At 44.0% G+C, this 24446-nt stretch overlaps 1 protein-coding gene across 1 annotated transcript; it reads left to right on the top strand.

The window, feature by feature from the left end:
- Positions 1-10379: 10379 nt before the first annotated feature.
- On the top strand, positions 10380-23695 carry AQP4 (aquaporin 4). Its single transcript, XM_049827604.1, has 5 exons — positions 10380-10472; positions 14392-14806; positions 15707-15871; positions 16227-16307; positions 18941-23695. The coding sequence occupies exons 1-5, from the start codon at positions 10441-10443 to the stop codon at positions 19214-19216; spliced, it is 969 nt and encodes a 322-aa protein (XP_049683561.1). The 5' UTR covers positions 10380-10440; the 3' UTR covers positions 19217-23695.
- The last annotated feature ends 751 nt before the right edge of the window (positions 23696-24446 follow it).

Raw genomic sequence — 24446 nt, 5'->3', positions numbered from 1 at the left:
CTGCGCCGGCTTCTGATCATGGGTGCAGCTGCAGGTTGCAGGGAGGTTCCCTGGTGGAGAACTTGGTAGAGGGAAAGTGGGCAAGGGTTTGCAGCATCTCTGCTTTCAAGGAAGTTATGGTCTTACCACCTATAATGCACTCCAAGCCATAGACACCAGCTGTCACCTTTGCTGTGACTTCTGCTGTTCTCTTAAAAAGAAAAAAAAGAAACAAAAGGCAAAACAGAAAAGGGATAGAGGGAAAACCTCTAATGAGAAGGCAAAATGTTAATTGTGGCTGGAGGTGACAGTGCACAATAAGAAATTGCTGCTTTGCTATTGTATCTCTGATGAAAGTACCCCAAGACTGCAGCACAGCATAAAGCTCAGCTCCAAGGGATGAGGATGTTTCTCAAAATCCTCGTGATCCCTGCAGGTCCTCCTGACTAGCAGGAAAAACACAAACACAGAACCAAAGTTAGACGGAATTGTTCTATGTCTCAGTCAGGCTGCCAACAAATTCCCTTCTCCCATTTCTCCCTGAAACCTTTTGGCTGTCCCCAGCCGAGTGGCTGCAGTGGGGCCAGGACACTGCACTGCCTCTGCACACAGAAACTGGCTCTCCATTTATTTTCTGCCTTGCTTTACTTAACAATGATGCTAAGACTGAAATTTCCAGCTTAAGCTGATACACGTTAGGCTACTCAGTCGGCCGTTGGAGGAAGCAGGCAAAACTTTTCTGGTGGGCTGAGCAATCTCTGCTGCCAGGCACATCAATAGGAGCTGCCAGGGCCACCTCTGAAAAGCAGGTGGCCCCAAGGGTGCCCCCTAAGTGTGGCTGAAGGACCCAATTCTTAGGAAACCATGCCTAACAGCTTTTTAGTATAAAAACATATCCCTAAACATGCTTTAACTGGAAGCAGCAGAGGCTACTTTGCCAAACCCATACCTTTCTGAGCAAGCCAAGGAGAAGGACAGGGAATATTTTGGGACGTTTTGAGAGATTCTGTTTAGCATTTTAGTTTTGCTTTCCGCTCGCCCTGCCCCTGCAGGCACTGAGGCATTTCTTAAATTTACTGCAATTTACCAAAGGAAAACAAGCTCTCCTACCGACATCTTCATAGCTGAAATCTGCTCTCTGTGCTGTCTTGGTTGCAGAACTAGGCAGAGGCTGAATGAGAGAAGCTGGGAACTCGTTATGTAAAATCCACAGCAAGTGAGCTTTTCTAGTGCTATTGTGCCCTGACCCCTTATTTTGGCACAGTAACAAAACCACTGAGACTGGACAGTTACAGGGTTTCCCAGGCTCTTGTTTGGGTTTTTTGGGGGTTTTTTGTGTTTGTTTTTTTCTTTTTCTTTTTGGCCTCATCACAAAACCCAAAGTGGATCAATGGTGTGCCCAAACTTCTGAAATGGTCTAGGACTTTCAGTATCTTCTACACACAAAGAAACAGTGGGGAAAGGTGTGTATTTTATTTATTCATTACTTAATCAGGACGGACTCCTGTCTAAAAATTCCTTGCTCTGGATCACGACAGAAATTTCTGACACGTTTTTCTAATTGATTGATAGTTGGGCTACACTATGATCCCTATTGCTTTACATTCACTTTGTTTTCTGTATTTGGCTTAAATTCCCCATTTTTCCAACAAATTATACTTGCTTGTAACTCAGGTGATTATTTTCTCCTCCAAGACTCCATCTTTGTTCCACTTCAGCATCCTCACTCCAGTAAAAAGTAAAAATAAATAAATAAATAAATAAATAAATAAATAAAAATAGGGTAAAATAAAATGGAAAGGAAGAAAAGAAAAGAAAAGAAAAGAAAAGAAAAGAAAAGAAAAGAAAAGAAAAGAAAAGAAAAGAAAAGAAAAGAAAAGAAAAGAAAAAGGACAAGAAAAAGAAAAAAGAAAATATTTTAAAAAGAAAAAAGAAAATAAGAACTTTCTTGGCTACAGGCTACTAGGACTTTATATGCATTTTATACTTCTTCATGGTTTTGGAAACTTGGAAATACCTACAATTTCTCAGGTACACTGTCAGCTCTTTGAGGCAATGCAGTTGGGATCAGGGTGAGCTTTTAAGGATGAATGACAAGTTTCTGACACTGGACAGGAAAAATGGCATGGCGAGGCTGCACTCCACCCTGCAACACTGAGGACCAGGCTGGGAGGTTTTGTGCCCCTTCCTGCACCCCAAAGACCGGCGACACCGCAGCGGGAGCCTCACCAATAATGGTGCTGGTGAGGCGTGTAGCTGAAAAGAATCCCTTCACTGGCATGTTGGTTCTGCTGCGCTGCTGGTAAGAAAAATGTGTTCATGTCAGTCAAGTATGCAGGGTGAAACTGAAAATCAGATGGGTATTGTAGATGTTTAGCTTATGCAAAAGAGGACATGTGAAATCACAAACCCCTCAGAAATTTCCCTTTCTCTGCGTGCATTCTTAGAAAGGTAGATCTATTTTTAACAAGGATCCGACTTTTTTGACTTGCATCCTTGAAGAGGTATGATTAGTCATATCAGCCTCCTTTTCAAACACTAATTTAATACAATACCTGCCTTCACAAAAACAGTTCTCTACATGAACCTCACGAAATCCACTCTAAACAGCAACTTACAGCAGGGCTATCTACAGTCTATCCAAAGCGTGGCTGCAGGAAAAGAGAAGACTGATGAGTCAAAAAATTTAAGCCATGAAGAATGGTCTCAAACTAGTTGCTCTGTATTAATAAGATAGGTGTGCAAACAAGTAAAAAAAAAAAATATTTATTATCCCCAGTCTTCTGGAATAAATGTCTTCTGGTACTGTTTTTACTTACTCACACAGCTTGTAGCTTTTTTCCCTCAGCTGGCTTTGCAAAAGAGCAGCTTGCCAATCTGTAAGTGCCCATGGAAGGCAGTCATGGAGGTTAGGTTAGAAAATGTTGCTTAGAAAGAAACACGATATGTGAAAGTAGCATAAAGCAGGAGAGCCCTCTGGCCCTGTGTTTGATTTCATCCCATGTTTGCAGACTGCATCTGCCACTCTCCCTCCATCCCTGTGGGTTGCCAATGCATGTGAATACCGGACTAGAGCTGTGGGCCTCAAAAGACTGTTTTCTATGGCTGCATGTGCTCCCACAGCACGTTCCCTTGAGTTCAGCAGCTGAAGACAAAGCATTGTTAACTGATCAGTTCTCATATGTTCACCAACCAACCGCCCATCCATCCATGCAGTGGTGTCAGTAAAGCTGAGGATGGCAGCAAGAAGTGTTTGTTTGTTTGTATTAATCTCTATTATCTTTGTTGACAATTGAACCAATGCAAGAATCTCCAAAGCAGCACAGCTTCTGCTGTAAAAGAGACTGAATAACTCCAATTGTCATTTCTGAGTTTAAAACCTGTCTCCTAGTCCAGTAGAAATGTGGCATCTATATCACAAGTTATTAGGCTTCATCTAATTTTTTTTCAAGCAAGTTTTTTCCGTAAACACGGAAAACTGTCAGAAATGAAACTAATGTTCTACAAAGGATTTCAAGAAAAACATGCTGTCAGATTTTCGTTAGACGCTTATGGACAAAAGAGCTTGAACTTGTAAATATTCATAGTCAGACCCTGCTTTTCAGTTAGTTCAGTGAAAGATGAACCTCTGCATAGAAAAAAGATCAACATCTTCACTTCTATTGCCCGAGGTTTCAGCTTTTAGAAGGTATTAATGTTGAGAGGGAAGAAAAACTCTGCAAAATACATAGTATTAAGAAGACAGTTAGTATTGTAATCTACAAAGATAGCCTGAATGGTCTGAAGCAAAACTGCCTTTCTCAGAACATACTGCATAAGCCCATTCATGGCATACATTTCCACTAGGTGTATAAATCCTATGGCTATGAATCTATATATGTATTATATATATTATCACTATATTACATACAGCAGATGGCTTGGACAAAGAACAAATTCCTACCACTGTGCCACATCTCAAATCTACTGTGCCGCTGAGCCTCAGCCTTGCCCAAAAAAAAAAAAAAAAAAAAAAAAAAAAAAAGAAAAGAAAGAAAACTAACAACAACACAGTACAGGTTTAATTTTTAAGTTTACACATTGGCTGACAGAGGTAGCGGCACAGAGCAATGCGTTTCTAGAGGCTCTACCACACTACTGAGTGACATTTGTTTAAAGCATTACCACCGTACATTAGCCATGGAGCTGTAAAGGGATTCAGACCTGGCTGACAGATCTCTGAAAGTAGTTAGTGGAGTAGTAACAGCAGCAGTTGGCATGGATCTGAAAGGATTGCTGTAAGGCCTCATGTGCCTCAGGATTTTCTTCAGTAAGTAAATCCGAAAGTAAATACAGACTCGCTGCCAGTAGAGTTTGAACATGACTTAAATTGGTAGGTTGAGGAAAGGATGTCCAAACACAGATGACTGGATTGTTCTCCAGCGTGATCCCTGTCAGACAGAATGTCTGCAATATTTCACGTCTCGGAGTGAAACAAGACCTATCTACAGAATGAGGTCTGTATCCTGAGAAGGACTGAGGAGTTATCGTGGAGAAGCGAGGAGGAATGCTTCCTCAATGCTATGCTGCAGTAAGAAGGCCTAATTCAATACCTAGGAGTGCTACAAGAAATGCTTTTACTTCAGAATATGCCTGCTGGGAGTCCAATATTAAAAATGTATTTTAAAAAGCATGTTGAAAAAGTGGTGAAGGCACAAACAAGAGCTGAGAAAAAAAAAAGGTTAGAGAAATTTCTTTGGCGTTAGAGACTTTGAGAGCTCAATCTGCTTAGCTTATCAAATGGATGATGAAAAGATGACTTGCTCACATTATAAGTATCCTCATGGGGATACAGTAGAAGCACAAGAGGCTTTTTAATCGGGGAGAGAATAGCTTAATAAGAATGACTATATGGCAGATGTATTCATGCAAACTCAGTTTAGAGACAAAGACCATTTTTGTTGATGAAAATGATTAGTCTTGGGAATAAGCTACCAAGGGAATGGGTGGATTTTCTACCCCGTGAGTTTTCAAATTAAGCAAGGATGCTTTTTGTAAAATGTATTTAACCAAATGTAAGTGACTGAACTCATGAAATGTGTCATGAGATCAAGTGTAATGGTCTATGATAGATCAAGTTAACTAGAAAATATTTTGTTGCCATCTCATCTTAAGCTCCATGATTCTTTGACCGAGCTTTGTTTCTGTAGGAAACTGAAGGCCTGAAGCAGTGCTGGGGGAAGAGGCTCAGCATTCGGCGGTGAGGAGCTAAGAAACAGCAGCAGGACTGTAAGGGAGAGCAACTCAGATCAGTTAGCAAAGCATGGCTGGATGTTCAAGAGCACATCACAGTGGGATACATGAAGTGGAGTACTACATTTTTTGTGGCTGATAAAATCTGCGAGCACTTAACCAAATTTCAGTGTCTCACCTAGCAAAGTTAGACAAATCTCTTTGTCCCCACTGGCTAAGACTACACAACCCTCAGCACACAGGCCACCAGCATGTTGGGCTGTTTTTCCCTCCTGGCACATGCAGACCCTCCTGCACCCTGCTCTGTGCCACTGCATGTCATTGCCCACCCCCCACCCCCCCCAAGAGAGCTACTTCTCTCCCCCACTTCCAGTTGACCCGGGATTCTTCCCGTGACTCTCCTGTAGCTCCCATGAGTACCCAGGGCTGATTTCCTGCTCCTCCCCTCCAGTTCATTAAATCCCGGCTGTCTCTGCCACTGAGGCAGCTTTTTGCAATAGGATTTGCAGCAGTTTGTGGCAGGAGGGGAGAAAAAGGACTTTTCCCCCTCCCCCATATTCCCAGGACCTGTCTGTGCCACGTTGAAATTAAACTATTTCTAGAGATGAAAAACCTCCTGGTGGTCCCTATAGTACTTCAATCTTAATTTTGCTTTCCCAACTATAATTTCTGCCTATTGAGGTGGGGGGAGAGAGCAAAGAAAAAGCAGTCAATCCAAATTGTCTCGTGAGGGAAGCAATAGAGCAGGTCTAAGGAAGCTCAGCAGTCGTCAAAGTGCACAGCTTCTTGTAAAACCTTTCTGAAAAGCCTGAATGAATCCCCCAAATGAATGGCCATTTTGTGCCTTTCAGTTCTCCTTCTCTAGCACGGAACTCAATGTGCAGCTTGTGGACAGACAGATTCCGCAATAAATAGAGGAGAGTAAAACTAAACCCGCTGGAGCTTGGCCAGCAGCAATGTCAAATCTCTTGACTGATTTCCCAGGGAATTCTTGCTCTAAATGTCAGGAGAACATAGCCCTGCAGCCAAACCTGGACCAGACTGATACCAAGGCGTGACAAAATGAATGACCTAAGTAACAAGATTACACCGCAGGAAAATTAAAACTGCAGAAATGTGCAAAGATCACATTTCAATAAGCGGTGTTTTATGTAAGATCCTCTTAGTAGACAAAGCTTAACCCAAACTTATAAAACATAAATTGGTGAGGGGAGGGGGATTTATTAGTGGCAACAGAATGAAACTTTCAATCAGTCAGAAAAGGAAGTCTGAGAGTTTCTGCAAACGTCAATGGTTTCTGAAAGGCTTACAGCCTGCTCTGGAACGCTCTTGTCAACAGGAGCCAAGGAAGGTCAAAGGAATTTAGACTCCTAGGAGTCTGCACCACTTTGAAAACAGCAGCTAAGTCCCTCCATCACTCAGGCGCTTCTGAATATCCTCCTGGAGCCTCTCCTGCCAGCGGCAGCAAGCGTCCCTTTTGCTGTGCTTACCTGCAGCCACTCAGGCTCGTGGGGCTGGCAGGAGCCTAAACAGCTTTGGGATTTCTGATCCTCCATCAGCTGTAGCTAACACTGGCTGGTGGGTTCAAAGTCTGTTGGAAGGGGCAGGAACACCCAGAGAAAGAGAGGGGAAGAGAGAGAAGTGAGCACATGCATGTAAGACTCATTGCTTGTGGAAACTGAAAGCCTGAAGTGGTGCCGAGAGAGGAGCTGAGCAAGCTGAGGAGCTTAACAACAGCAACGGAAGGGAGAACGGTCCAGATCCGCTGGGTACAAGTGGAAAAGGACTGAGGCACCGAGAAAACACACAATGCTTCTAAATTATGTCCTTTCTTGGATTTTGGTCTTTCTTTGCTCTGCTTCAGTCTTGTCCGACAAACCCCACGGTCTGACAGAGTTGCCCAGGATGGATATCCATGAGACTCGCCATAGGAGCGAAGGGACTCTCTCCACACTGCTGTTCACTGAGGTGACAGAATCTAGCGCTGGGAGTTTTTCTGCCTCTCTCCCTCATATTGCTTTAGCTGGAATTAGCTGTTTGCACATTCCTCTGACTTTGGCAGTGCGCCCTCTCCTCCATAACAGACCGAACCGAAATCCCAGATCCAGCACACTTCCACTGTCTGGGAAGTCCTTGTTCAGAACGGGAATGTGTCTTACGTGTTGCAGCATCTTCTTACCATGGCTTATGTTCCTACGGAGATCTTTAATTCATGATGCCCTAAAAAGGACTGTAGAAACTCAGCTTTAATGTTCAGTGAAGGAGAAGCAGAGGCACAGCGAGATTCCACCGCACATTTCCCCTTCCTCAAACATCGGTTGAGCTTTAACACCATTTTTAAATTTTTCATAGATATTCTTTCGTAAGTTATTTCCTTAACTGTGTTGAGCACAGCAGCAGGAGGAATATTTCATCCTTAGGTAGAAGCCCAAAATGAGTGAACCCAGGTTTTATAAAGATAAAATATATAATTAAAAAGAAAAAAAAAAAAAAAAAAAAAAAAAAAAGAACCTATGTGGCCCCAACTCCCAACATCGACAACTTTATCCCAGGACAAACTGGGGTGGCTTTCCTCCGTTTTTCAGTGCCATCTCAAGGGATGTCTTCCTTGCCTTCTATGCTTTCAACAAAACATAGTCCATTTGTTTGATCAGAGCTGGCACAGCGCAGTTTGCTCCAGGTTTGTGCCTGAAGCATTGCCTTTCTCTGTTTATGTGGCCACAACCTCTGTGTAATCCTCCGGAAGATCTATCGCAATAAGAATGGTAGCAGTGACAGAAGCTATTAATGTTCTGGCTTCTCCGTGTGGCAGTGATCTGCTCTGCAGATCAAGACGAGCAGATATATGCTATCTGCAAGAAAAGGAGAAGCAGTTATTGGTTTTGCTAAGCGAATTTGGTTTGTGATGAAACAAATGGGCCACAGGAGCAGAGTCCGCAAGGTGCCAAAGAACAAGCATGTTGTCAGGGAAAAGCTATGAAAGCAAACCCAGCCCTGATTTGAAACAGTCAGCTCCAAAACTGGAAATAAATCTGACACTTGTACAGGTACCTTTTGTAGCTTTTGGAACAGCAGAGGAAAGGATTTGTATGACAGAAGTAGCCATGGCATAAAAGGCTGAAATAATTAGATAATGACTTCACCAAATGCAGGTGGGAAAAGATATGGCACGTTCAAGCCACATCAAGGGAAGCCACAGGTGTTTGAAACAAGAGCACTGAAAAGGAGCTTTTTGTACAGTAATTCCTGGCAGAGGGGAAAAAGGGAACAGGGGTAAAAAAAACATTATGCAGAGGACCATCCTAACTGAAATTCTTTCGCTGTGAGGAACTCCTCCTGCAGTCTTGACAGAAAAAGTTGGTCTGTGAGTGTATGAAGTAGACAGTGGGCTTATGTGTCAGTAAGACAGTGTTAGAACTTGAAGTTTCTGGAATCACTGTAGCAGATTGTGAAGAGCATAGATTGAAAAACCAAATGCACCAAATGAAAGAGCAGAGCTGTGTAATGATGACTGCACCTGCTCTTGACTAAGCTCAAGACATAAGCAAGTGAAGCAAAGCTTGAAAACAAGAAAGGCAAACATCCAGCCAGCTGTTTTTCTTTTGCCATCAAATTGTGAATGTGTCTTGGTATCCTTTATGACACGGTGCTGGAGATAGGACAAGAGGAAATGGCCTCAAGGTGCGGCAAGGGAGGTTTAGGTTGGATATTAGGAAAAATTTCTTGACTGAGAGGGTTGTCAGACATTGGAATAGGCTGCCCAGGAAAGTGGTTGAGTCACCATCCCTGGAGGTATTCAAAAAGCGTGTAGACAAGGTACTCCAGAACATGGTTTAGTGGGCATGGATGATGGTTGGACTCGATGATCCTGAAGGTCTTTTCCAACATAAACGATTCTATGATTCTATGGCTTTAGGGGTAGAGCAAGCAAATGTGAGAGAAACACCTACTATTTGTGCTTTATGATCACCTGCATTTACCATAAACGGTGATCGGTAAGTATTTAACACAGGGGCATGTCTTTTTTTTTATTGCTATGTGTACGACTTTGTCCAGGGCATCCTGAATTCATAGTGTTATACGTAATACTTGCTTTTCACTGGTGTAAATTATTACCTACAATCTCCTAGCGGAAGCTGAGAGGACTTTCCATCCATGGTCTCCATGCCCAAAGTAGTTCTTGAGATCTTGCACTGTTTTCTAATGGTCAGAAGGATTATCTGGTACAGCGTGCCCCGTACAGGCTGGCTGATGATCATGCCAAACTTTGATGCTTCCTCTGTTGCTGCATGGATGCATGGCAGTAGATGTAGTTTCTCTGTGCATGCTATTTTAACCTTGTTTTACGTGTCCCTTAAAATGTTTTCTATGCAACTTGCGCACAGATCCTTTTACTGCATGCAAAGGTCTAAGCCACTGGAAAAAGGATTTTCTAGATGCTTTGTTCCGTTTTCAGCCTTGTCTTCTTCCAGCGACAGTGTCTATGCATTCTCTGACGAAATAACTGTGCCTCGAAACTTGGGCAACTTTGGTTTTTTCTTATAACGTGAAGGCCTGTTTTCTCAGGGGGTTGTTTGCAGGCTGTAGAGTCACCGGGTTCTTCTCAAGGTGGGGACCATCGGAATTTCCTCAACGGCGTCATGGTCTAACATCAACGGTTGTTTCCAGCGGCCTCCATTGGCTTTCCATGCCAGGCAAAACTTTCTTGAGTTTAGCAACTTCCAGCAAACAAAAGCACCTTGCCTCTCCTGTAACCAGTAGCGTTCCGGCCAGAAGGTCCTAACGGGCATTTCAGCTGGGTAGAGCTCCCTGGCTTGCAGAGGTGCTCAGACCGTTTCTTCCTTCGATGCAGCGTGTGGCAGAGAAGAAACCGGGAGACCCCTGAGCCCTTCCCTCCCGTTGCAGCGCAGCCCGCGCCGCGGAACCACGGCCGCCGCCGCCGCCGCCGCCGCTTTGAGCGGGCAGCCGCGAACCCCCTCGATTGATCTGCATATTCACATGACGGCAAACGACCCGCAGCCGGGGCTCCGGCCGCGCTGCCTCAAGCCCCCTTCGCCCGCGCGGAGCAGCCGGTAGGGAGGGGAGGGGAGGGGAAGGCACCGCGGCGGCGGCGGCGACCAGCCGCACTCGAGGAGCCGGGCCGGGCCGCCCCCCGCGCCCCCGCCCCGCGTCCACCCCGGCCGGCGCCGCTCGCCCGCGCTGCCGCCGCTCCGCGCCCGCCGGCGAGGGATGAGCGACGGAGCGGCCGCTCCGCGCCGCGGGTGAGTGCGCGGCCCTCCGCGGGGCGCGGGGGGGGGGCCGGCCCGGCCCGGCCGAACCGAAGATGACTTTACGGGAAAGGGGAGGGGGGGGGGGGGGGGTGCGCGACTGCGGGAGGGGATCCTCCTCCTCCTCCCCCACGCCCCGAGGTGTCCGGCCCCGGGAGGAGCGCGCAGCCGGGCTGCCCTCGCTGCGCCGGCGGGGATGGGGGGGGTCGAGGGTGCTGCGAGCTGCCTTCCCCCGGCGTTTTGCCCCGCGGGATAGCTCCCAGGGCAGCCCCGCCGTGCCCCCTCCCCGAAGGCACGAACGGAGCCTGTCGGCCGCCCTCGGGTTTTAACACTGGAGGCGAGAAGCGGGGCAGAGGGCGGCAAGAGCGCCCACCACCCCCACCCCCCCCAATACCACCACCCCTCCCCCCCTTTTGCCCACCCTAAAACTTTGTTTTATTCGCCGCTTGCGGTCCCGCGAGGGAGGGGCGTGTGTTGCAGAAAGCCCGGCTGCCGCACAGGCGAAAACCTGCGGTCCTTGGGCTCCCGAGCCTCCCCATCCCACCTCCTGCGGATCCCCACGTCAGTCGCTCAGGCAACATCGTGTTGGAAAACGAGGCGAAACGGTTCCGAGCGAGCCCTGCGATGGTGCCTTTGTTTTGCAACAGTAGCCTCTCCTCCACCCACCCAAGTTGGCAAGCGGGTGCCTGACCTCCATCCGAGCTCCAGCCGGCTGTGCCAGGGCAGGTCGGGCGGTATGTGAGTTTGCTCCAGAGATGCCACCGTAAATAGCCGCCACACGCACAAAACTTCGGTGCGACAGCGGTGTCGTGTGGAGCGGCTGGCGGCAAGCCCGCGGCCCGGCTGTTTGCTCTGCTCCTTGAAATGATAGCGGTTAGAAAAGGGAGAATGTTTAAAATACCGCTTGACTTCTGTAGGGGAGCCTGTGTTATTTATTTATATTGTTACGGCCTTGAAGCCGTAATCATGCCTGCGGCCCTGATGGCAACACGACCTGTGAAAAGCCACCGTGCATCCCGTTAGACACAGTCCACTGTGTGATCTTGTAGTCCAGACCAGAGAACTTCAAGTGTGGCCACACGTGAAATTAACGTGTGACCATAACATCAAAGTGTCTTTCTGTTTCTCTGTTGTGTTTATCTAAGGCAACCGTGGACAACAACTACTCCAAAAAACTGCTTTGCAACTTTGATGGGAAATCTTAGCTGCTTGGAAAGTCCCATTTTGGTTTCAGACCCGGCACAGCCGTTTCTCACTCTCCGTCTCATCGCAAGCCTTTAAGTTAACTGCATGCTGAAAAAAAAGAGTGGATGTTGGAGATGGTGTTGATTACTAAGCTGCTGATAGCCCTTGGATTGAAGTGAAAACCCGGACTCGGGGCCCAAACACAGTATTAAGCTTTTATTAGCATTTGTAGGGGGTTTTGCTGTGGGGAAGAAAGGTGTGCAGTTTGAAAGAAGGATTTGGCCATGACAGCTGGGCATTTTGCTGGGTATTGAAATCACAGAAAAACAGACTGCTTCAGCAAAACATGTGCGCATTAAAAATAGATGTTTAGATCATTTACTGTCAAAGTATGGCTGACAGTGTAGTTCTACCATTTTTATTTTTTTCCAGGTAGCATGCTGTTTTAGAAGAACAGAAACTTTCTTTATGTTGATGAGCAAGCTTCTATGTTTGAGTTATGCTTTTGGCTTGCATGCAGCATTTTTGCGTTTTCAGGGCTGTAAACATTGACTGAATTGACTGGAGGTGGTCTCAGCTAGAGACGCAGCATGAGATCTGCCCTTCCTAAGAGGTAGCCTCCTTCTAGGCAAGCCCATCGGCAGTTCAGTAGAAGGTGTGATCTTCCGGATCCTCCCTGGCTTCCTCTTGCACACGTGCGTGCCCTTGGTGCTTGGACATTTTGCAGAAGTCTGGAATAGAACACCAGGGCTTGAGTTTTGCTGAGCAAAAAGAAGCGCAAGCAAAAGCTCGGGGAAATCCAGGTTGCATCCCAACTGAGTTGGGGGTGAAAGGGTAGATGAGTGCCACTTCCCTGGTCTGTCTGTGCAGGTTTCTTTGCCATGGACTTCAGGATATGCCTCATCCCTATATTAAATGTTCACCTGGGACATGCCCTGGGAAAATGAGCTCTTCTCAGTATGGGTATAGCACCTTTGTCTTACTCAGGCCACTAAATTAAATCGTTAGCGAGCCTTTAGGTTTCAGTGAGAATCTGGACATAGGGTTCAAAGGTAAGGACGACCAAATACCTGTGAGCTTTTGCATTGGGGGAGGTGATGATCTGGGAGCCATTTTGAAAAAAAAAGTCCAGTCTAGATAGTTGGTCAGTAACTGACTGTTAATATGAGATCTTACAAAAACACCTTTCAGTTTGTCTCAGGTTCGACCCAAAATCAGAAGATTTGGGGAATGGCTTTTTTTCTCTTTTGAGGTTCTGGCTTTAGTTCTCTGGCGGAGCAGGTCCTGCTCAAGTCTCTCGGATCACTTCACAAGTGCTTTACAACAGCCATTTGCAGGAGATACTGTAATTCTTGTAATTCTTGTTCTCATCTGAGAGTCTAGAGAACTGCGATAGAGTTCACATGACCTATCCAAAATATACAGTATATTAGCATAAGAAATGAGGCAGGGAAACAAATTATTTGCTCCAGTCACAGGATTAAATTGCCTTTCCCTAACTCTCTGCAACTGTTAAGAAATTCATGGGCCATTCCTCTTGCAAGAACTTGAAAAGGCCAGACATGCCTTTTGTGCTTCTTTCTGATGTAAGTGGTATTAAATATGCATTGTAGCTCAGTTACCTTAGATAACTGAGCATAAATTCATCCGTCTTCCACTTGAAATTCTGTTCCCAAACGTAGCAGCTGAATATTCTTTCCTTTGTTTTTCTGCTTTTTGGAGGGGTTGGAGGTTTTTTGCTTTTGTTTTTAGAGAAGAATCTTGTTAGCATTCCTTAGAAACTCATTAAAATGCTTCCCTTTTGGCTTATTCTCCTAATTTATTAATACCACAAATAACTTTTTCTTTGGTGACCCACTTTCATAGGTATCTGAACATCTAGCAAAATTGTAGCTCATCAGGAAGGCAATGTAGACTAATAAATAGGATCTCCACATAGGAGTGGAAAAATCAAGACACTTCTTTCTTTGCCATACAGAGTTCAACATACCGCACATACAGAAAATATTGCTCCGTTCCACAGCTTACTTGGCACCCTTTGCCCAAAAGAAAGCGCTGTATTGATTGCGTGATTGATTTAAAGGTCAGAATTTAGGATTGCATCTATTCTCCTGGCTGAATTCAATTTTTACCCTATGTCCACCGTGAAGAAACTGCTCTTTGCGTGAATATAAACTGAAAGTGAACGTTCAAACAAATAGACTTTCTCTTATAGCTCCCAGGGCAACCTCCCAACGCTGTTATCAAAACCAATAGGGTTTGACTAAGATACCGCTTTTTATGGAATTATCATACCTGCTTTGTGAAAAGTAGATTTGCTTAGAAAAAGAGGATACCCACTGATTTAATGAGTGTGATGGTCAACTGGCCACTGGAAGTGGTAGGGCTTTACAGACGCTAAGTCAGGCAGAGGTCAGCTAGTGTAGAAGTGTAGACTTATTTTCATACTCACTTATTTAAAGAAATACAGAGGTTGCTTTTTGTGAACTGAAGCTATACAGGCAGGCTCCTCACAGGGGGTGATTAATCACCTTGTGTCCTGCAGACGCTTAAACCCTGGTCATGTTTTAAGGGCAGTCTGCTCTGACAGTGTGTGTCTGTGGTTGTCCCAGCCCAAGGGTGCTCGGCATTGCCTCCTTCTCTCCAAAGTCTGCTGGATAGCAACCCCCAACAGGAGAGCGAAAGGCTTATTTGGCGACTTCTGATGACGCTTTGTTTTCCTTTTCAGTAAGTGTGGCCGTCTGTGTAAGTGTGAAAGCATCATGGTGGCATTTAAAGGAGTCTGGACTCAGCCCTTCTGGAAAGCTGTTTCGGCTGAATTTTTGGCCATGCTCATTTTTGTCCTCCTCAGCCTCGGCTCCACCATCAACTGGGGCGGAGCAGAGAAGCCCCTGCCTGTAGACATGGTCCTTATCTCCCTCTGCTTTGGACTCAGCATTGCAACCATGGTGCAGTGCTTTGGACACATCAGTGGAGGCCACATTAACCCTGCTGTGACCGTGGCGATGGTCTGCACGAGGAAGATCAGCCTCGCCAAGTCCGTCTTCTACATTCTCGCCCAGTGCCTGGGAGCCATCGTGGGCGCAGGCATCCTTTACCTCGTCACACCACCAAGCGTGGTGGGAGGCCTGGGAGTCACTGCGGTAATCACTTCTCCGGCTCTTGAACTAGACTAGCTTAGAGCCTAAGAAAATACAATCAGTGTCACACAGAATAAAGAGAGCTCAAGGAGAGGTTTTAAGAGCTTGCTAGTTTATTTACAATATCTAGATGGGGCTTAAAGCTCTCCTTAGGATGGGTTTATGCAGCGTCATAGCTACAGCTGTTCTTTTTATAGAAGTTCTCTTTCCTAGAACTTCCCCAAATCTGATGACAGCAGGTAATGTTAATTTACATACAAAATTTAAATAATATATGCGTGAAATGCCATTTCTATATGGGCTAGGGAGGGGGAAATTAATTCTATGCCATTATGATGGGGATTGAAAAAACATCAATTTAAAATGACATACTTTTGAAATAGATTGTGGCTTAGATTTCAGCTTTGTTCTAAACTAATAAGGAATGCCATCAGTTAGCCCTGTTGCAGGACTTATTAAAAATGCACTTGAGCCGCACACTGCTTAATTTTTAATTGAAATTTAAATTAATTAAGTCAGGGCTAATTAATGAATTTATAATTGAATAGTAAATTACAGCGCTCCCAAGAAAAAAATGGTGAAGGGGAAGTGCCGCATTTGCAAATCCCTGTGTAAAAATAAACTACACTTCTGCAGTCTAACTTTGAAGTTCTTGTTGGATGTTACTGTTAAGCCTCTGTTCTCAGTCCAGCAGTAATTTTCCATGGCTCTCAAAAAAAAAAAAAAAAAAAAAAGAAAAGGGATAAGGGGTTGGGGAACCTGTACTTCTAAATTTCCTTGTTGTCTTTCACTGCGTACCATTTAGAAATACCTTTCATTGAAATACAATTAATGTAGGTGGTGGCTTTCTGATTTACAAAATCACCTTTGTTTCATCTCCAGTGTTTCTTTCCTTTCTTTCAGGTACACGGGGATCTTTCCGCTGGCCATGGACTCCTGGTGGAGTTGATAATTACATTCCAGCTGGTTTTTACTATTTTTGCCAGCTGTGATTCAAAACGAAGTGATGTCACTGGTTCAGTAGCTTTAGCAATTGGATTTTCTGTTGCAATTGGACATTTATTTGCTGTAAGTTAATGGCTTCTCTTTAAAAAAATAGACCCTTTGTCCCTTTATGACTACTTCAGAAGTAAATGGAAGTTTCTGTGGCCTTTATAGCTGTTCTAGCTGTATAGCTGCTGTATTCTTTATGGATCGATGCCAAAACCCTTTGGAATAGCAGGAGGGTCCCCTTGGGTTTTCTGCCTGTTTATGTGATGAGTTTGTTAATTTCGTGATGAGACTCAGGACCTGAGTGACAATAGTTGCTGTCATGATTAGAAGCCATGCAAAACCAGGGTGTCCCCGTAGTGCAAGGAAAAGCAGAAAATGAATAACTATCGTCTAGATTCTAATAACAGGTAACATTTTTTCTCTGCTTTAGATCAATTACACCGGTGCCAGTATGAACCCTGCTCGATCATTTGGGCCTGCTGTCATCATGGGGAGATGGGAAAACCAATGGGTAACTCTGCTTTTATGCTTCCTTCACCATAGCGACAAACAGCTATCAGGATTTTTCATACATCAATTGCTTTTAGTTATCTCTCCCAGTGCGCCCTACAGAGACCATCGCTGAGGAAGACAGGCACTGACCCGCCACAAGCTTAGGTATAATTATGCCCCTCGCCTAGGACTGCGGCGCAGTATGCAGCACGTTGGAATAGCATCTTGCTATTCAGGGGCCGTTTTGTGGAGGTAGTAGCTGGGTTAGAAAGGCAATCATACAAAAAGTTCAAAACAAAAAGAGCAATCCGGTGAGACTGAAAGAATTGAACTGCTAGAAAGAAAAAACCTCCGAGGCAGATTGCAAACCCCCTGGTCATGCTGGTGAGAAGTTACGGAAGTAATTCTGTCGGCTTCACGTTTCACCTGGTTCTGCAGCAAACTGGGGCAGACGTATAAAATGAGAGCAGGGACCCTCTGTGATCTGGTTCCCGGGGGAGAACCTGCCTCGGCAAATGCCCGCAGTGAGCGATGAAGCGGTTGCAGTCTGGTCTTCACAGACCAGACCAGATGTTACCTGCTTCAGTTTGAAAGCATCAGCTTAACTAGGAGTATTTGCACAGGAAAGAATTTGATAAACAGACTGTGAATGATGCAGTCATTTTCTATAGCGACCCACTATTAAACTTATTAAAAACCAATTCACATTTTATAAGGGAGAGATGGATTGCAGCTCAGCCTCACCTAATTATAGACAGGGAAAGCACTTCTAGGGACACTTTCAATGCTAACTGTAAGAGCTGCATATTACAGTCTGTATAAGGGTTTTCTTGATTTTTAAAGTATGAAGCCCACATTGCTCCCACTGCAGCTAATAACAGAAATAGCATTGTCTTCAGGCCCTAAGGCTCCAATTCTGCAAACACGATACCATGTGTAACTTTGTTCCCAAGAGTTATCCTATTGAGGCAGATTTACCCAGTTATCAGTGAATGGCTTGTTCATATGAAAAACTGCTGTAGTTTTTCACAAGATTAATTATCCATACTCTGCGGGAGCCTGTAATTTATAACTAAAGCTATAAACAATAAACAAATGTACCATGGAGAAACTTGTAGGAGAAGCTTAGCTACTGTCCTGGTCACTTGGAAAGATGGCCTTTTCTCCTCCTCCAGAGCAGTGACATTGGCATGCCACTGACAGAAGCCTGTGGGCTTCTGCACCTTCTAATATTAGTGAACTGCTCCATGCCATGCTGAAATAGATAGGTCCCCTACAAAGTTGTGTATGTTGGTTGTATTCAAATTAGATGATCAGGTAGCTGCCTGCCTGTTGGATTTTGTGGGATCAGAAGCCAAATTTGGATTATTTTGGAAATGTGAGTCTGAAATACTGAAGCAGAACTGTTTGTATATACACTAGGAGAGGTTTTGTTTCCTTAAAAGTTCATTGTCACCTTGAGTGAAAATGCAGAAAGAAAATCGGTTTTCTGCATTGGGGTTTATTTTGTGGGTCGTCTTGCAAACAGTCCATATATGTTGCCTACAGTTGGCAATGAGCGATGAAACTTTAGAGGAGGCCTCTTGGAAAGAGATGGATAGATAAAACTTCACAAAACTGCTACTCTTCAAAGATGTGGGCCTGCTTCTCAGTCATCTTACCCCTGCTAGTTCAAAAGCAAAGCTATACCAGAGCAACTATATGTTGTATGCGACTGCAGAGCTGTATTTGACAAGTCATACAAGACTCCACGAGGATCTGTGGCCTTTTTTTACTCAAGAAATGTTATAACTATGGTTGATCTAACTGAGGATGGTGAAGAACCTGTACTTTTTTGTTATTGGACAAAGTTTAAAAAAATAAGTTGAATCTACCATAAAGAGGGGAGGGAAAAAGCTGCTTTCTATTAACAGAAGGCAGGGCAGCCAGAGAGGATGCCTGTGTGTCTGTCCATGGGAGGTGTCCATAGCTTTGCTGCCACTCAGCTGGTCCACTTGAGAAGTTTGGTAGCCACACATACAGACTGAAATCTTTTTCAGGCATCGGGGAAGTAGTAACCGTACCTCACCAACATGTCAGCATAGTTCCCTCTGCTCTGCTCTGTGGGGTCCACTGCCTGGCAATTCCCTAAACGCTGGCACGAGAGGAGTTTTTAGGGGAGAGTTGCACCCATGGAAGCAAGGTGGTTTAGATGACTGGATTGAAGGTGACTAGGGAGAATTTCTGAAGGGGGTAAAATACATGTCAGAGAGAGAGAGACTGGGAGCAGGCAGAAAGAAAAAAAAAAGTAACAGAGGACTAATGCCATTAAATGCCAAAGAGACTGCCTTTTGACCAACTTCATATGTGATTTTAGAGCAGTCACTTAATTGCTGAGCTCCCGGTCACCGTCTGTGAAACCTATGGTACTTACCCTTCTCCGCCTCATAAACTGGTATGATATCAGGCAAATTTCACCCCAGTTCATGAAAGGCAGGGAACTATATGACCATGCCTTTCTGGAAAGCAGAGTTGGTTTGAATGATTGGGCCAGGATATTCTGCAGTAAGTTTTGTGGGTGAAGTCTGTAGTGACATGCTGTTCTCTGACACCCTGGCTTCTTTATTGGCTCAAGAGCTTAATGCCTGTCTTTTTTTCCACCTCTTTTTGCAGGTATATTGGGTGGGACCAATAATAGGAGCAGTCCTTGCTGGTGCTCTTTATGAGTATGTCTATTGCCCAGACGTTGAACTCAAGCGCCGTTTTAAAGACGTCTTCAGTAAGGCCACCCAGCCAAAAGGGAAGTACATTGAGGTGGACGATAACAGGAGCCATGTAGAGACCGATGACCTGATCCTGAAGCCTGGCATAGTTCATGTGATTGATATCGACAGGGGTGAGGACAAGAAGGGAAGAGATCCATCCAGTGAGGTGTTGTCTTCTGTATGACTAGCAAGACGCACTGAAAGCAGAGATGAGCCTGCTAGCCTGTCCACAGATATCCTCCCACCTATTAAAGAAACAGATCTCCTCTAAACTGAGCATCTACCATTTCTTAACAGGTATGGTGTGGGCAGCTGCTTGGTAGCGGTGTCACCAAACCATACGCCTGCTCAGTTGGAATATTAGGACTTTCCTATAATGAGGATTCCCCATCTATTATTCCATATTAAGAGCTGTTCCTAGTATTTTCCTTTCCTTCTCTCTGGAACAATCCCAAAGTCAAAAAAAGAGATGAAAGCATTCTCCTTTAATAAATCAGTCAATAATGAGATGAAGATAGAGATGTTTAACATTCAGATTGACAGTTAAGACGTATCAGGAAATGCCTATAGACATGAAGACCTACTTATCAGATTGTTCTTCTGACACTTAATTGGCTGTTGTCAGCTCCGATTAGAACATCCTATCCATTATGCGTTCTCTGCGAGGTTCAGGGACAGCACCAACGGTATTTAAGAGTTTTATCGACAGTCAAGCAAAGGAGTGTTGTTTCCACCCATGTACATCACTATTGCCTTGCAAACTACTCCTGAAAAGATGATACTTCAATAGGTTTGAAAAAAACCAAAAAAATTCTATCAACCCATCAAATTTCACTTATGTGATTTGCAGTATAAATATATTACCTTCATCCTTTCCTGGGAGTAAATATGCTGAAATTGAATGTTGAAGTCTACTGTAATAAGGCTGAAAAGCATTTGACTCTACTTCATGCTCCCTCTTGTCATTGTCTATCTCGTGAAACATTCTCCTGGGGTTTGACTATTGACCATTTAGTGTTAGCAGACTCTCAAGGTCATGCAAAGAATATAAAGGCTTTCCTGTTACTTAATAACTCAAATTTAAGAGATATCAGAAGAAGAGAAGGCATATCTGTTTTCAGTGCACTTGTTCAAATACACATTTCTGTGCTAAGTTATGTAAACTAAACGTTTACATTACTTGCCTACTTTCTTACAAGATGGTTGGAGATATGGGGGTTTTAATTCATTAATAACGTAGAAGGTTTTTAACTTTTAACTGTATTGAAACACTGATTGGGAAATATTTTTTTATAACGGATGATAAAAATACGACTGCTTCTGGCTTTTGTTGTAACTGATGCCTGACTATTTGAACAGGATCCATGCTTGTTCCAGTGTTCCTGTAGTCTTAATTACACCTCTGGCAACGGTTTCTTTATCTGTTGTTAGGAAAAGATGCAAGCACTTGCAGGGTTTTTTAGGGGGAAAGGGACATGAAATATGTTCGGTAATCAGTCTTTCCCTTATAGAAGTATTTTGACAGACATAATCACCCCAGCAGAACATTTCTATAAAGCTGGTACTGACTTACTGCTTTTGTTTCTCATCAGTGGCTTTGAGTTTCACAATATACAGCTGCAGAGCAGTCAGGAGCATGGTATTATTAGTGTAATTGTGTAGTTTTTATTTTGAAATTTAAAATCTACTCCTGCCTATTTAGCAATAAGAGGGGGGGAAAAAAGCATTAGCCCTGACTGTGGGCTGTAATAGCCTTGTCTGCTCTTCGACATACTCTACATGCGACCTTTATTACGGGGAATTAGATGTTTCTAATGAGATAATAAACCACTGCTACACTCAGATCTGTGCACTGCGATCCCAAGGCAATTCTACTATCCCAGCTCCCATCCCTGTATAGTCCCAGCATGTCCTGCCCATACTCACTTTCCGAGTTTCACACTTTCCTTGTCTTAAACCCTGTTAGAGTGTGGCACAAGCTGCCTGCATTGAACATGAGCTTCGTGACTCCTCCATGCATTTGCAGCTGGACCACAATCTCTCCCCTGCACTGCCCAGGCACAGCATGTGGCATACCCAGGCGCAGGACAGGGCTTCCTTGGGTGGCCCAGGGACAGCCCCGCTCCCGACACATGAGCCCTCCTAGCAGACACACTCCCCATCCCATACCTGTTGCAGCATCACAGGAGAGGCTGCCTGTTGAGCCTAGTGAAACAGCTGGTATTTGTCCTTAGCTGTGCCCCAACACAGTGACAGCATCACGGTTCGAGGCCATGAGCATGGTTAGGGACCTGCAAGGGACAACGTCAAATTGCAGATAAGAGCTCTTTCCCACAGCAAGGACTAAGTCTCCCAGGGAAGGGCAACACAGGTGTGGTGTTTAGACCCCTGCATACCTCTGCCCAGATGGGTAAATACCATGCTAAATAGATTCAATGAGAAAGATCAAAACTTGTGGGTTTTTTTTTCGTCTAGGCATTTGTTCTGGCTTTTTTTTCTTTTTTTCTTTTTTCCTTCAAATGCTCTATTTCTTAAAGGGACACTGATTAAACCTTTTGCATGCCTTAAACAGGTAAAGTAAAGAGTAATACACATAGCACTGGCAGATTTTTAAGCAAAGGTTTGCATTTTTTTTATTTAAAGACACTCTTTGGAAGCTCTTAATTTGTGAATTTTGCAATGTACTGTGTTATTTAAATAAGAAGTGATTTGTTTTATGCTTAAGGGTCCTTTACACAAATGGCTTGATGCGTATTTTCTTCAGCCAGCCTGATTCTGCTGCTGAGGTGCGCACAACACAAGCATAGCACCAGCCACCTCAGTTAGGAGGATTTTTTTCCTTGGAACAGTCTGTATTAATGAAGTGTGGCAAACACTCAGAACCAGTCCCAGGAGAACTCCTTGCTCAAAGTCAGTATCGGAGATAAGATACTGAGGCTCCTGCAAAGATAAGGAGAAAGAAGGGAAGCTAAAATAGAGACCACTAGACAGTAAAGGATGCTGCTATGCATTGGACATTAGTAGGAAAGCAAGATATGGTAGGTCTGCTCCTGCTCCCACAAAATGAGACTCATGAAGGAGTACGTCATTGACTACAGTGGAAATGATGCTGAACTTTGGGGGGGCTGATGGCTTTTCTCATGCACTGGCCTGTGTTTTTTCCAAAATCAGAGTTTTTCAGCAAAATTCTGGAAGGTGATGCATTCGACTTGAGGTTTATGACTCACCCTAAAGTAAATCCTTAGGAGTGGCCATCATCACAGATGGTCCTGCCCCACTGCAAGAGATCACCGTTCATGTAAGGGAACGTCACTCTTCAGCATACCTTAGGACTCAGTTTAGCTTTGACCTGCAGGGATATGTGCTTCTCTAAGCTGTTTTGCAGTGGTATCATCAGTGTACAACAGTCACATTTGGTTAAATAATAGACTGGCGTAACTTTTTATGGATTGGAAATACTTTTGCCTTAATAGGATTTAAAAATGTGTTCTTTAATACTGTTTGAGTGGGATTTATGTTCAGCTCTAAACTGCACCTTGTAACATAACTTGGTGTCCTCTAAAAGTATTTATTGGTTGGTCTGGGACACGGTAAATCTCTTCTGTTTATGATGGTGGATAGATATCACAGGAAGTCTGCCAGGCCTGTTGTCATTCTGGGGTCCTAAAAAAACCATGGATGAGTCTCTCACTCCTCCATGATGGCAGGTTTCTAATGCTATATTTGCACTTTAACAAACACATTCAAAATATTTAATCACTGGATTTCAGGAAAGAAAGGATGGAAGCTAAGGGTGGTTACACCAAGGCACACAAATACCTTTTGGGTTGCATGGACTCTGAGTATTTTATCGGCCAAATTCTAACTATTCTCAGGAGAAAAAAGAGAAAAAAGAAAAAAGAAACCCTGCAGCATTTGAGTTGTCATCACAACCCTTTTCGTGTTGAAGTGTTTGGGAGCTGCATCTTTCATTCATTCAGTGGAAGCAGGAGCAAGACTCATCTCATGCAGTGTTTAGGCTTGTCACATGTATTTGCATATGAGCTTTTCAAAATGTGTTTTGTATCTGATTATTAATAACTGCCACAGTATCTGCTTAGAAAGCTAGACAGCCTTCAAATTTCCACCTTTCTAGTGCTTGATGGCAGAGCGGTTGCTGCTGTGCTCTGCAACATTTTATCTGCAGTCTGTGTAACACATTCAGGATATGGTACACCATCCAATATTTTTAATCTAAATAAAATATGTGAGAATTTACACTGTGAACCTTTATTTCCAAGGTGAGAGATGAAGACACCATGCACAACTTTTTGTATCTCGGATCAGCCTCTGTGTATCTCAGTTTCTCAAGAACTTACTAAATAGACAAGATGCAGATGTAGACTGAACTATTTGCTACCCACTTACATGATCTAAATCATGCTGTTGCAGTCTGTAATTTAGGACAAATGAGATAAAGCAAACTATGTACATGGATTTTTCCAGAAGACTTCTTATTGTTGAAATGCTTAGTCACCATGATAGCAGAGCTAATGTTATAGGACTTAAAATTTCTATATGTAACATTTGGAATAATCTACTGAAAAATACACTATACAATAATACGTGATTATCTGGTTCCCACTTGTATTCTACTATATCTCACACTACTGTTGCAAATAAATGATCTGTTAAAAAAAAAAAAGGCATCATGTGGTCACTGGAAACATTTAAAGTCCTAAAGCTCAGGACTGAAATATGAGGAAAAAACCCAATTTGGGCAATAGAACATGTCTAAGAGGAGTCTGGAAGTGTGTGCGACTGAGAATGAATGATTTACTGTGGAGAAATATTTGTCGATGAAGAGAGCTGATTGTGAAAGAGACTTAATATCTTTATGGAAACGAGCTAAACCAATTAGGGCAAAAATTATGCTGGTATATGTACATCACCAATTTTTCCAGATGGTTTTAAAACTCATAGGACTAGTAGAGAGCTGAGGTTTTGAAAAGTGATCGAAATGACACTGGCACTTCAGAGTCCTTTCACTAAAGCAGGGCTTGTGAGACCAAGCTCCCATGAGGAATGTCAGCAATGGAAATTGGGTCCTGTAGCAATTACATTTCTGGTTGTCTGGCTCCTTGCTTGGAATGCAAAGTTTAGCTCCCAGGACACGTATGACATTCATGGAGGTAAATTAGGATCATGAAAATGATTAATATGAAAACCCATCACCTGGGATAGCATCTAATCGGCAGGAAGGGCTGAGAGCAGACGCGTACCTGAAACTCACCCACCACATTTGGTTTGTCTCTTGCCTTCAGTTTCTTCAAATCCAAGCTCCAGAGTCACCTCTCAAGAGGCTTAGGGGGGTGTGTGTGTCTGTGTATGTGTCACATAACTTACTACACACATGATCTGTACCTTACTGAAAC

This window comes from Accipiter gentilis, chromosome 2 (genome assembly GCF_929443795.1).
Source record: "Accipiter gentilis chromosome 2, bAccGen1.1, whole genome shotgun sequence".
Lineage (NCBI taxonomy): Eukaryota > Metazoa > Chordata > Aves > Accipitriformes > Accipitridae > Astur > Astur gentilis.
This window is presented reverse-complemented; position numbering and strand designations above follow the sequence as displayed.

Coding starts and splice junctions, on each gene's coding strand:
- AQP4 (XM_049827604.1), top strand. CDS start 10,441: ATGAGCGACGGAGCGGCCGCTCCGCGCCGCGG. Junction 14,807..15,706: donor GAGGCCTGGGAGTCACTGCG/GTAATCACTTCT, acceptor CCTTTCTTTCAG/GTACACGGGGATCTTTCCGC. Junction 16,308..18,940: donor GGAGATGGGAAAACCAATGG/GTAACTCTGCTT, acceptor CTCTTTTTGCAG/GTATATTGGGTGGGACCAAT.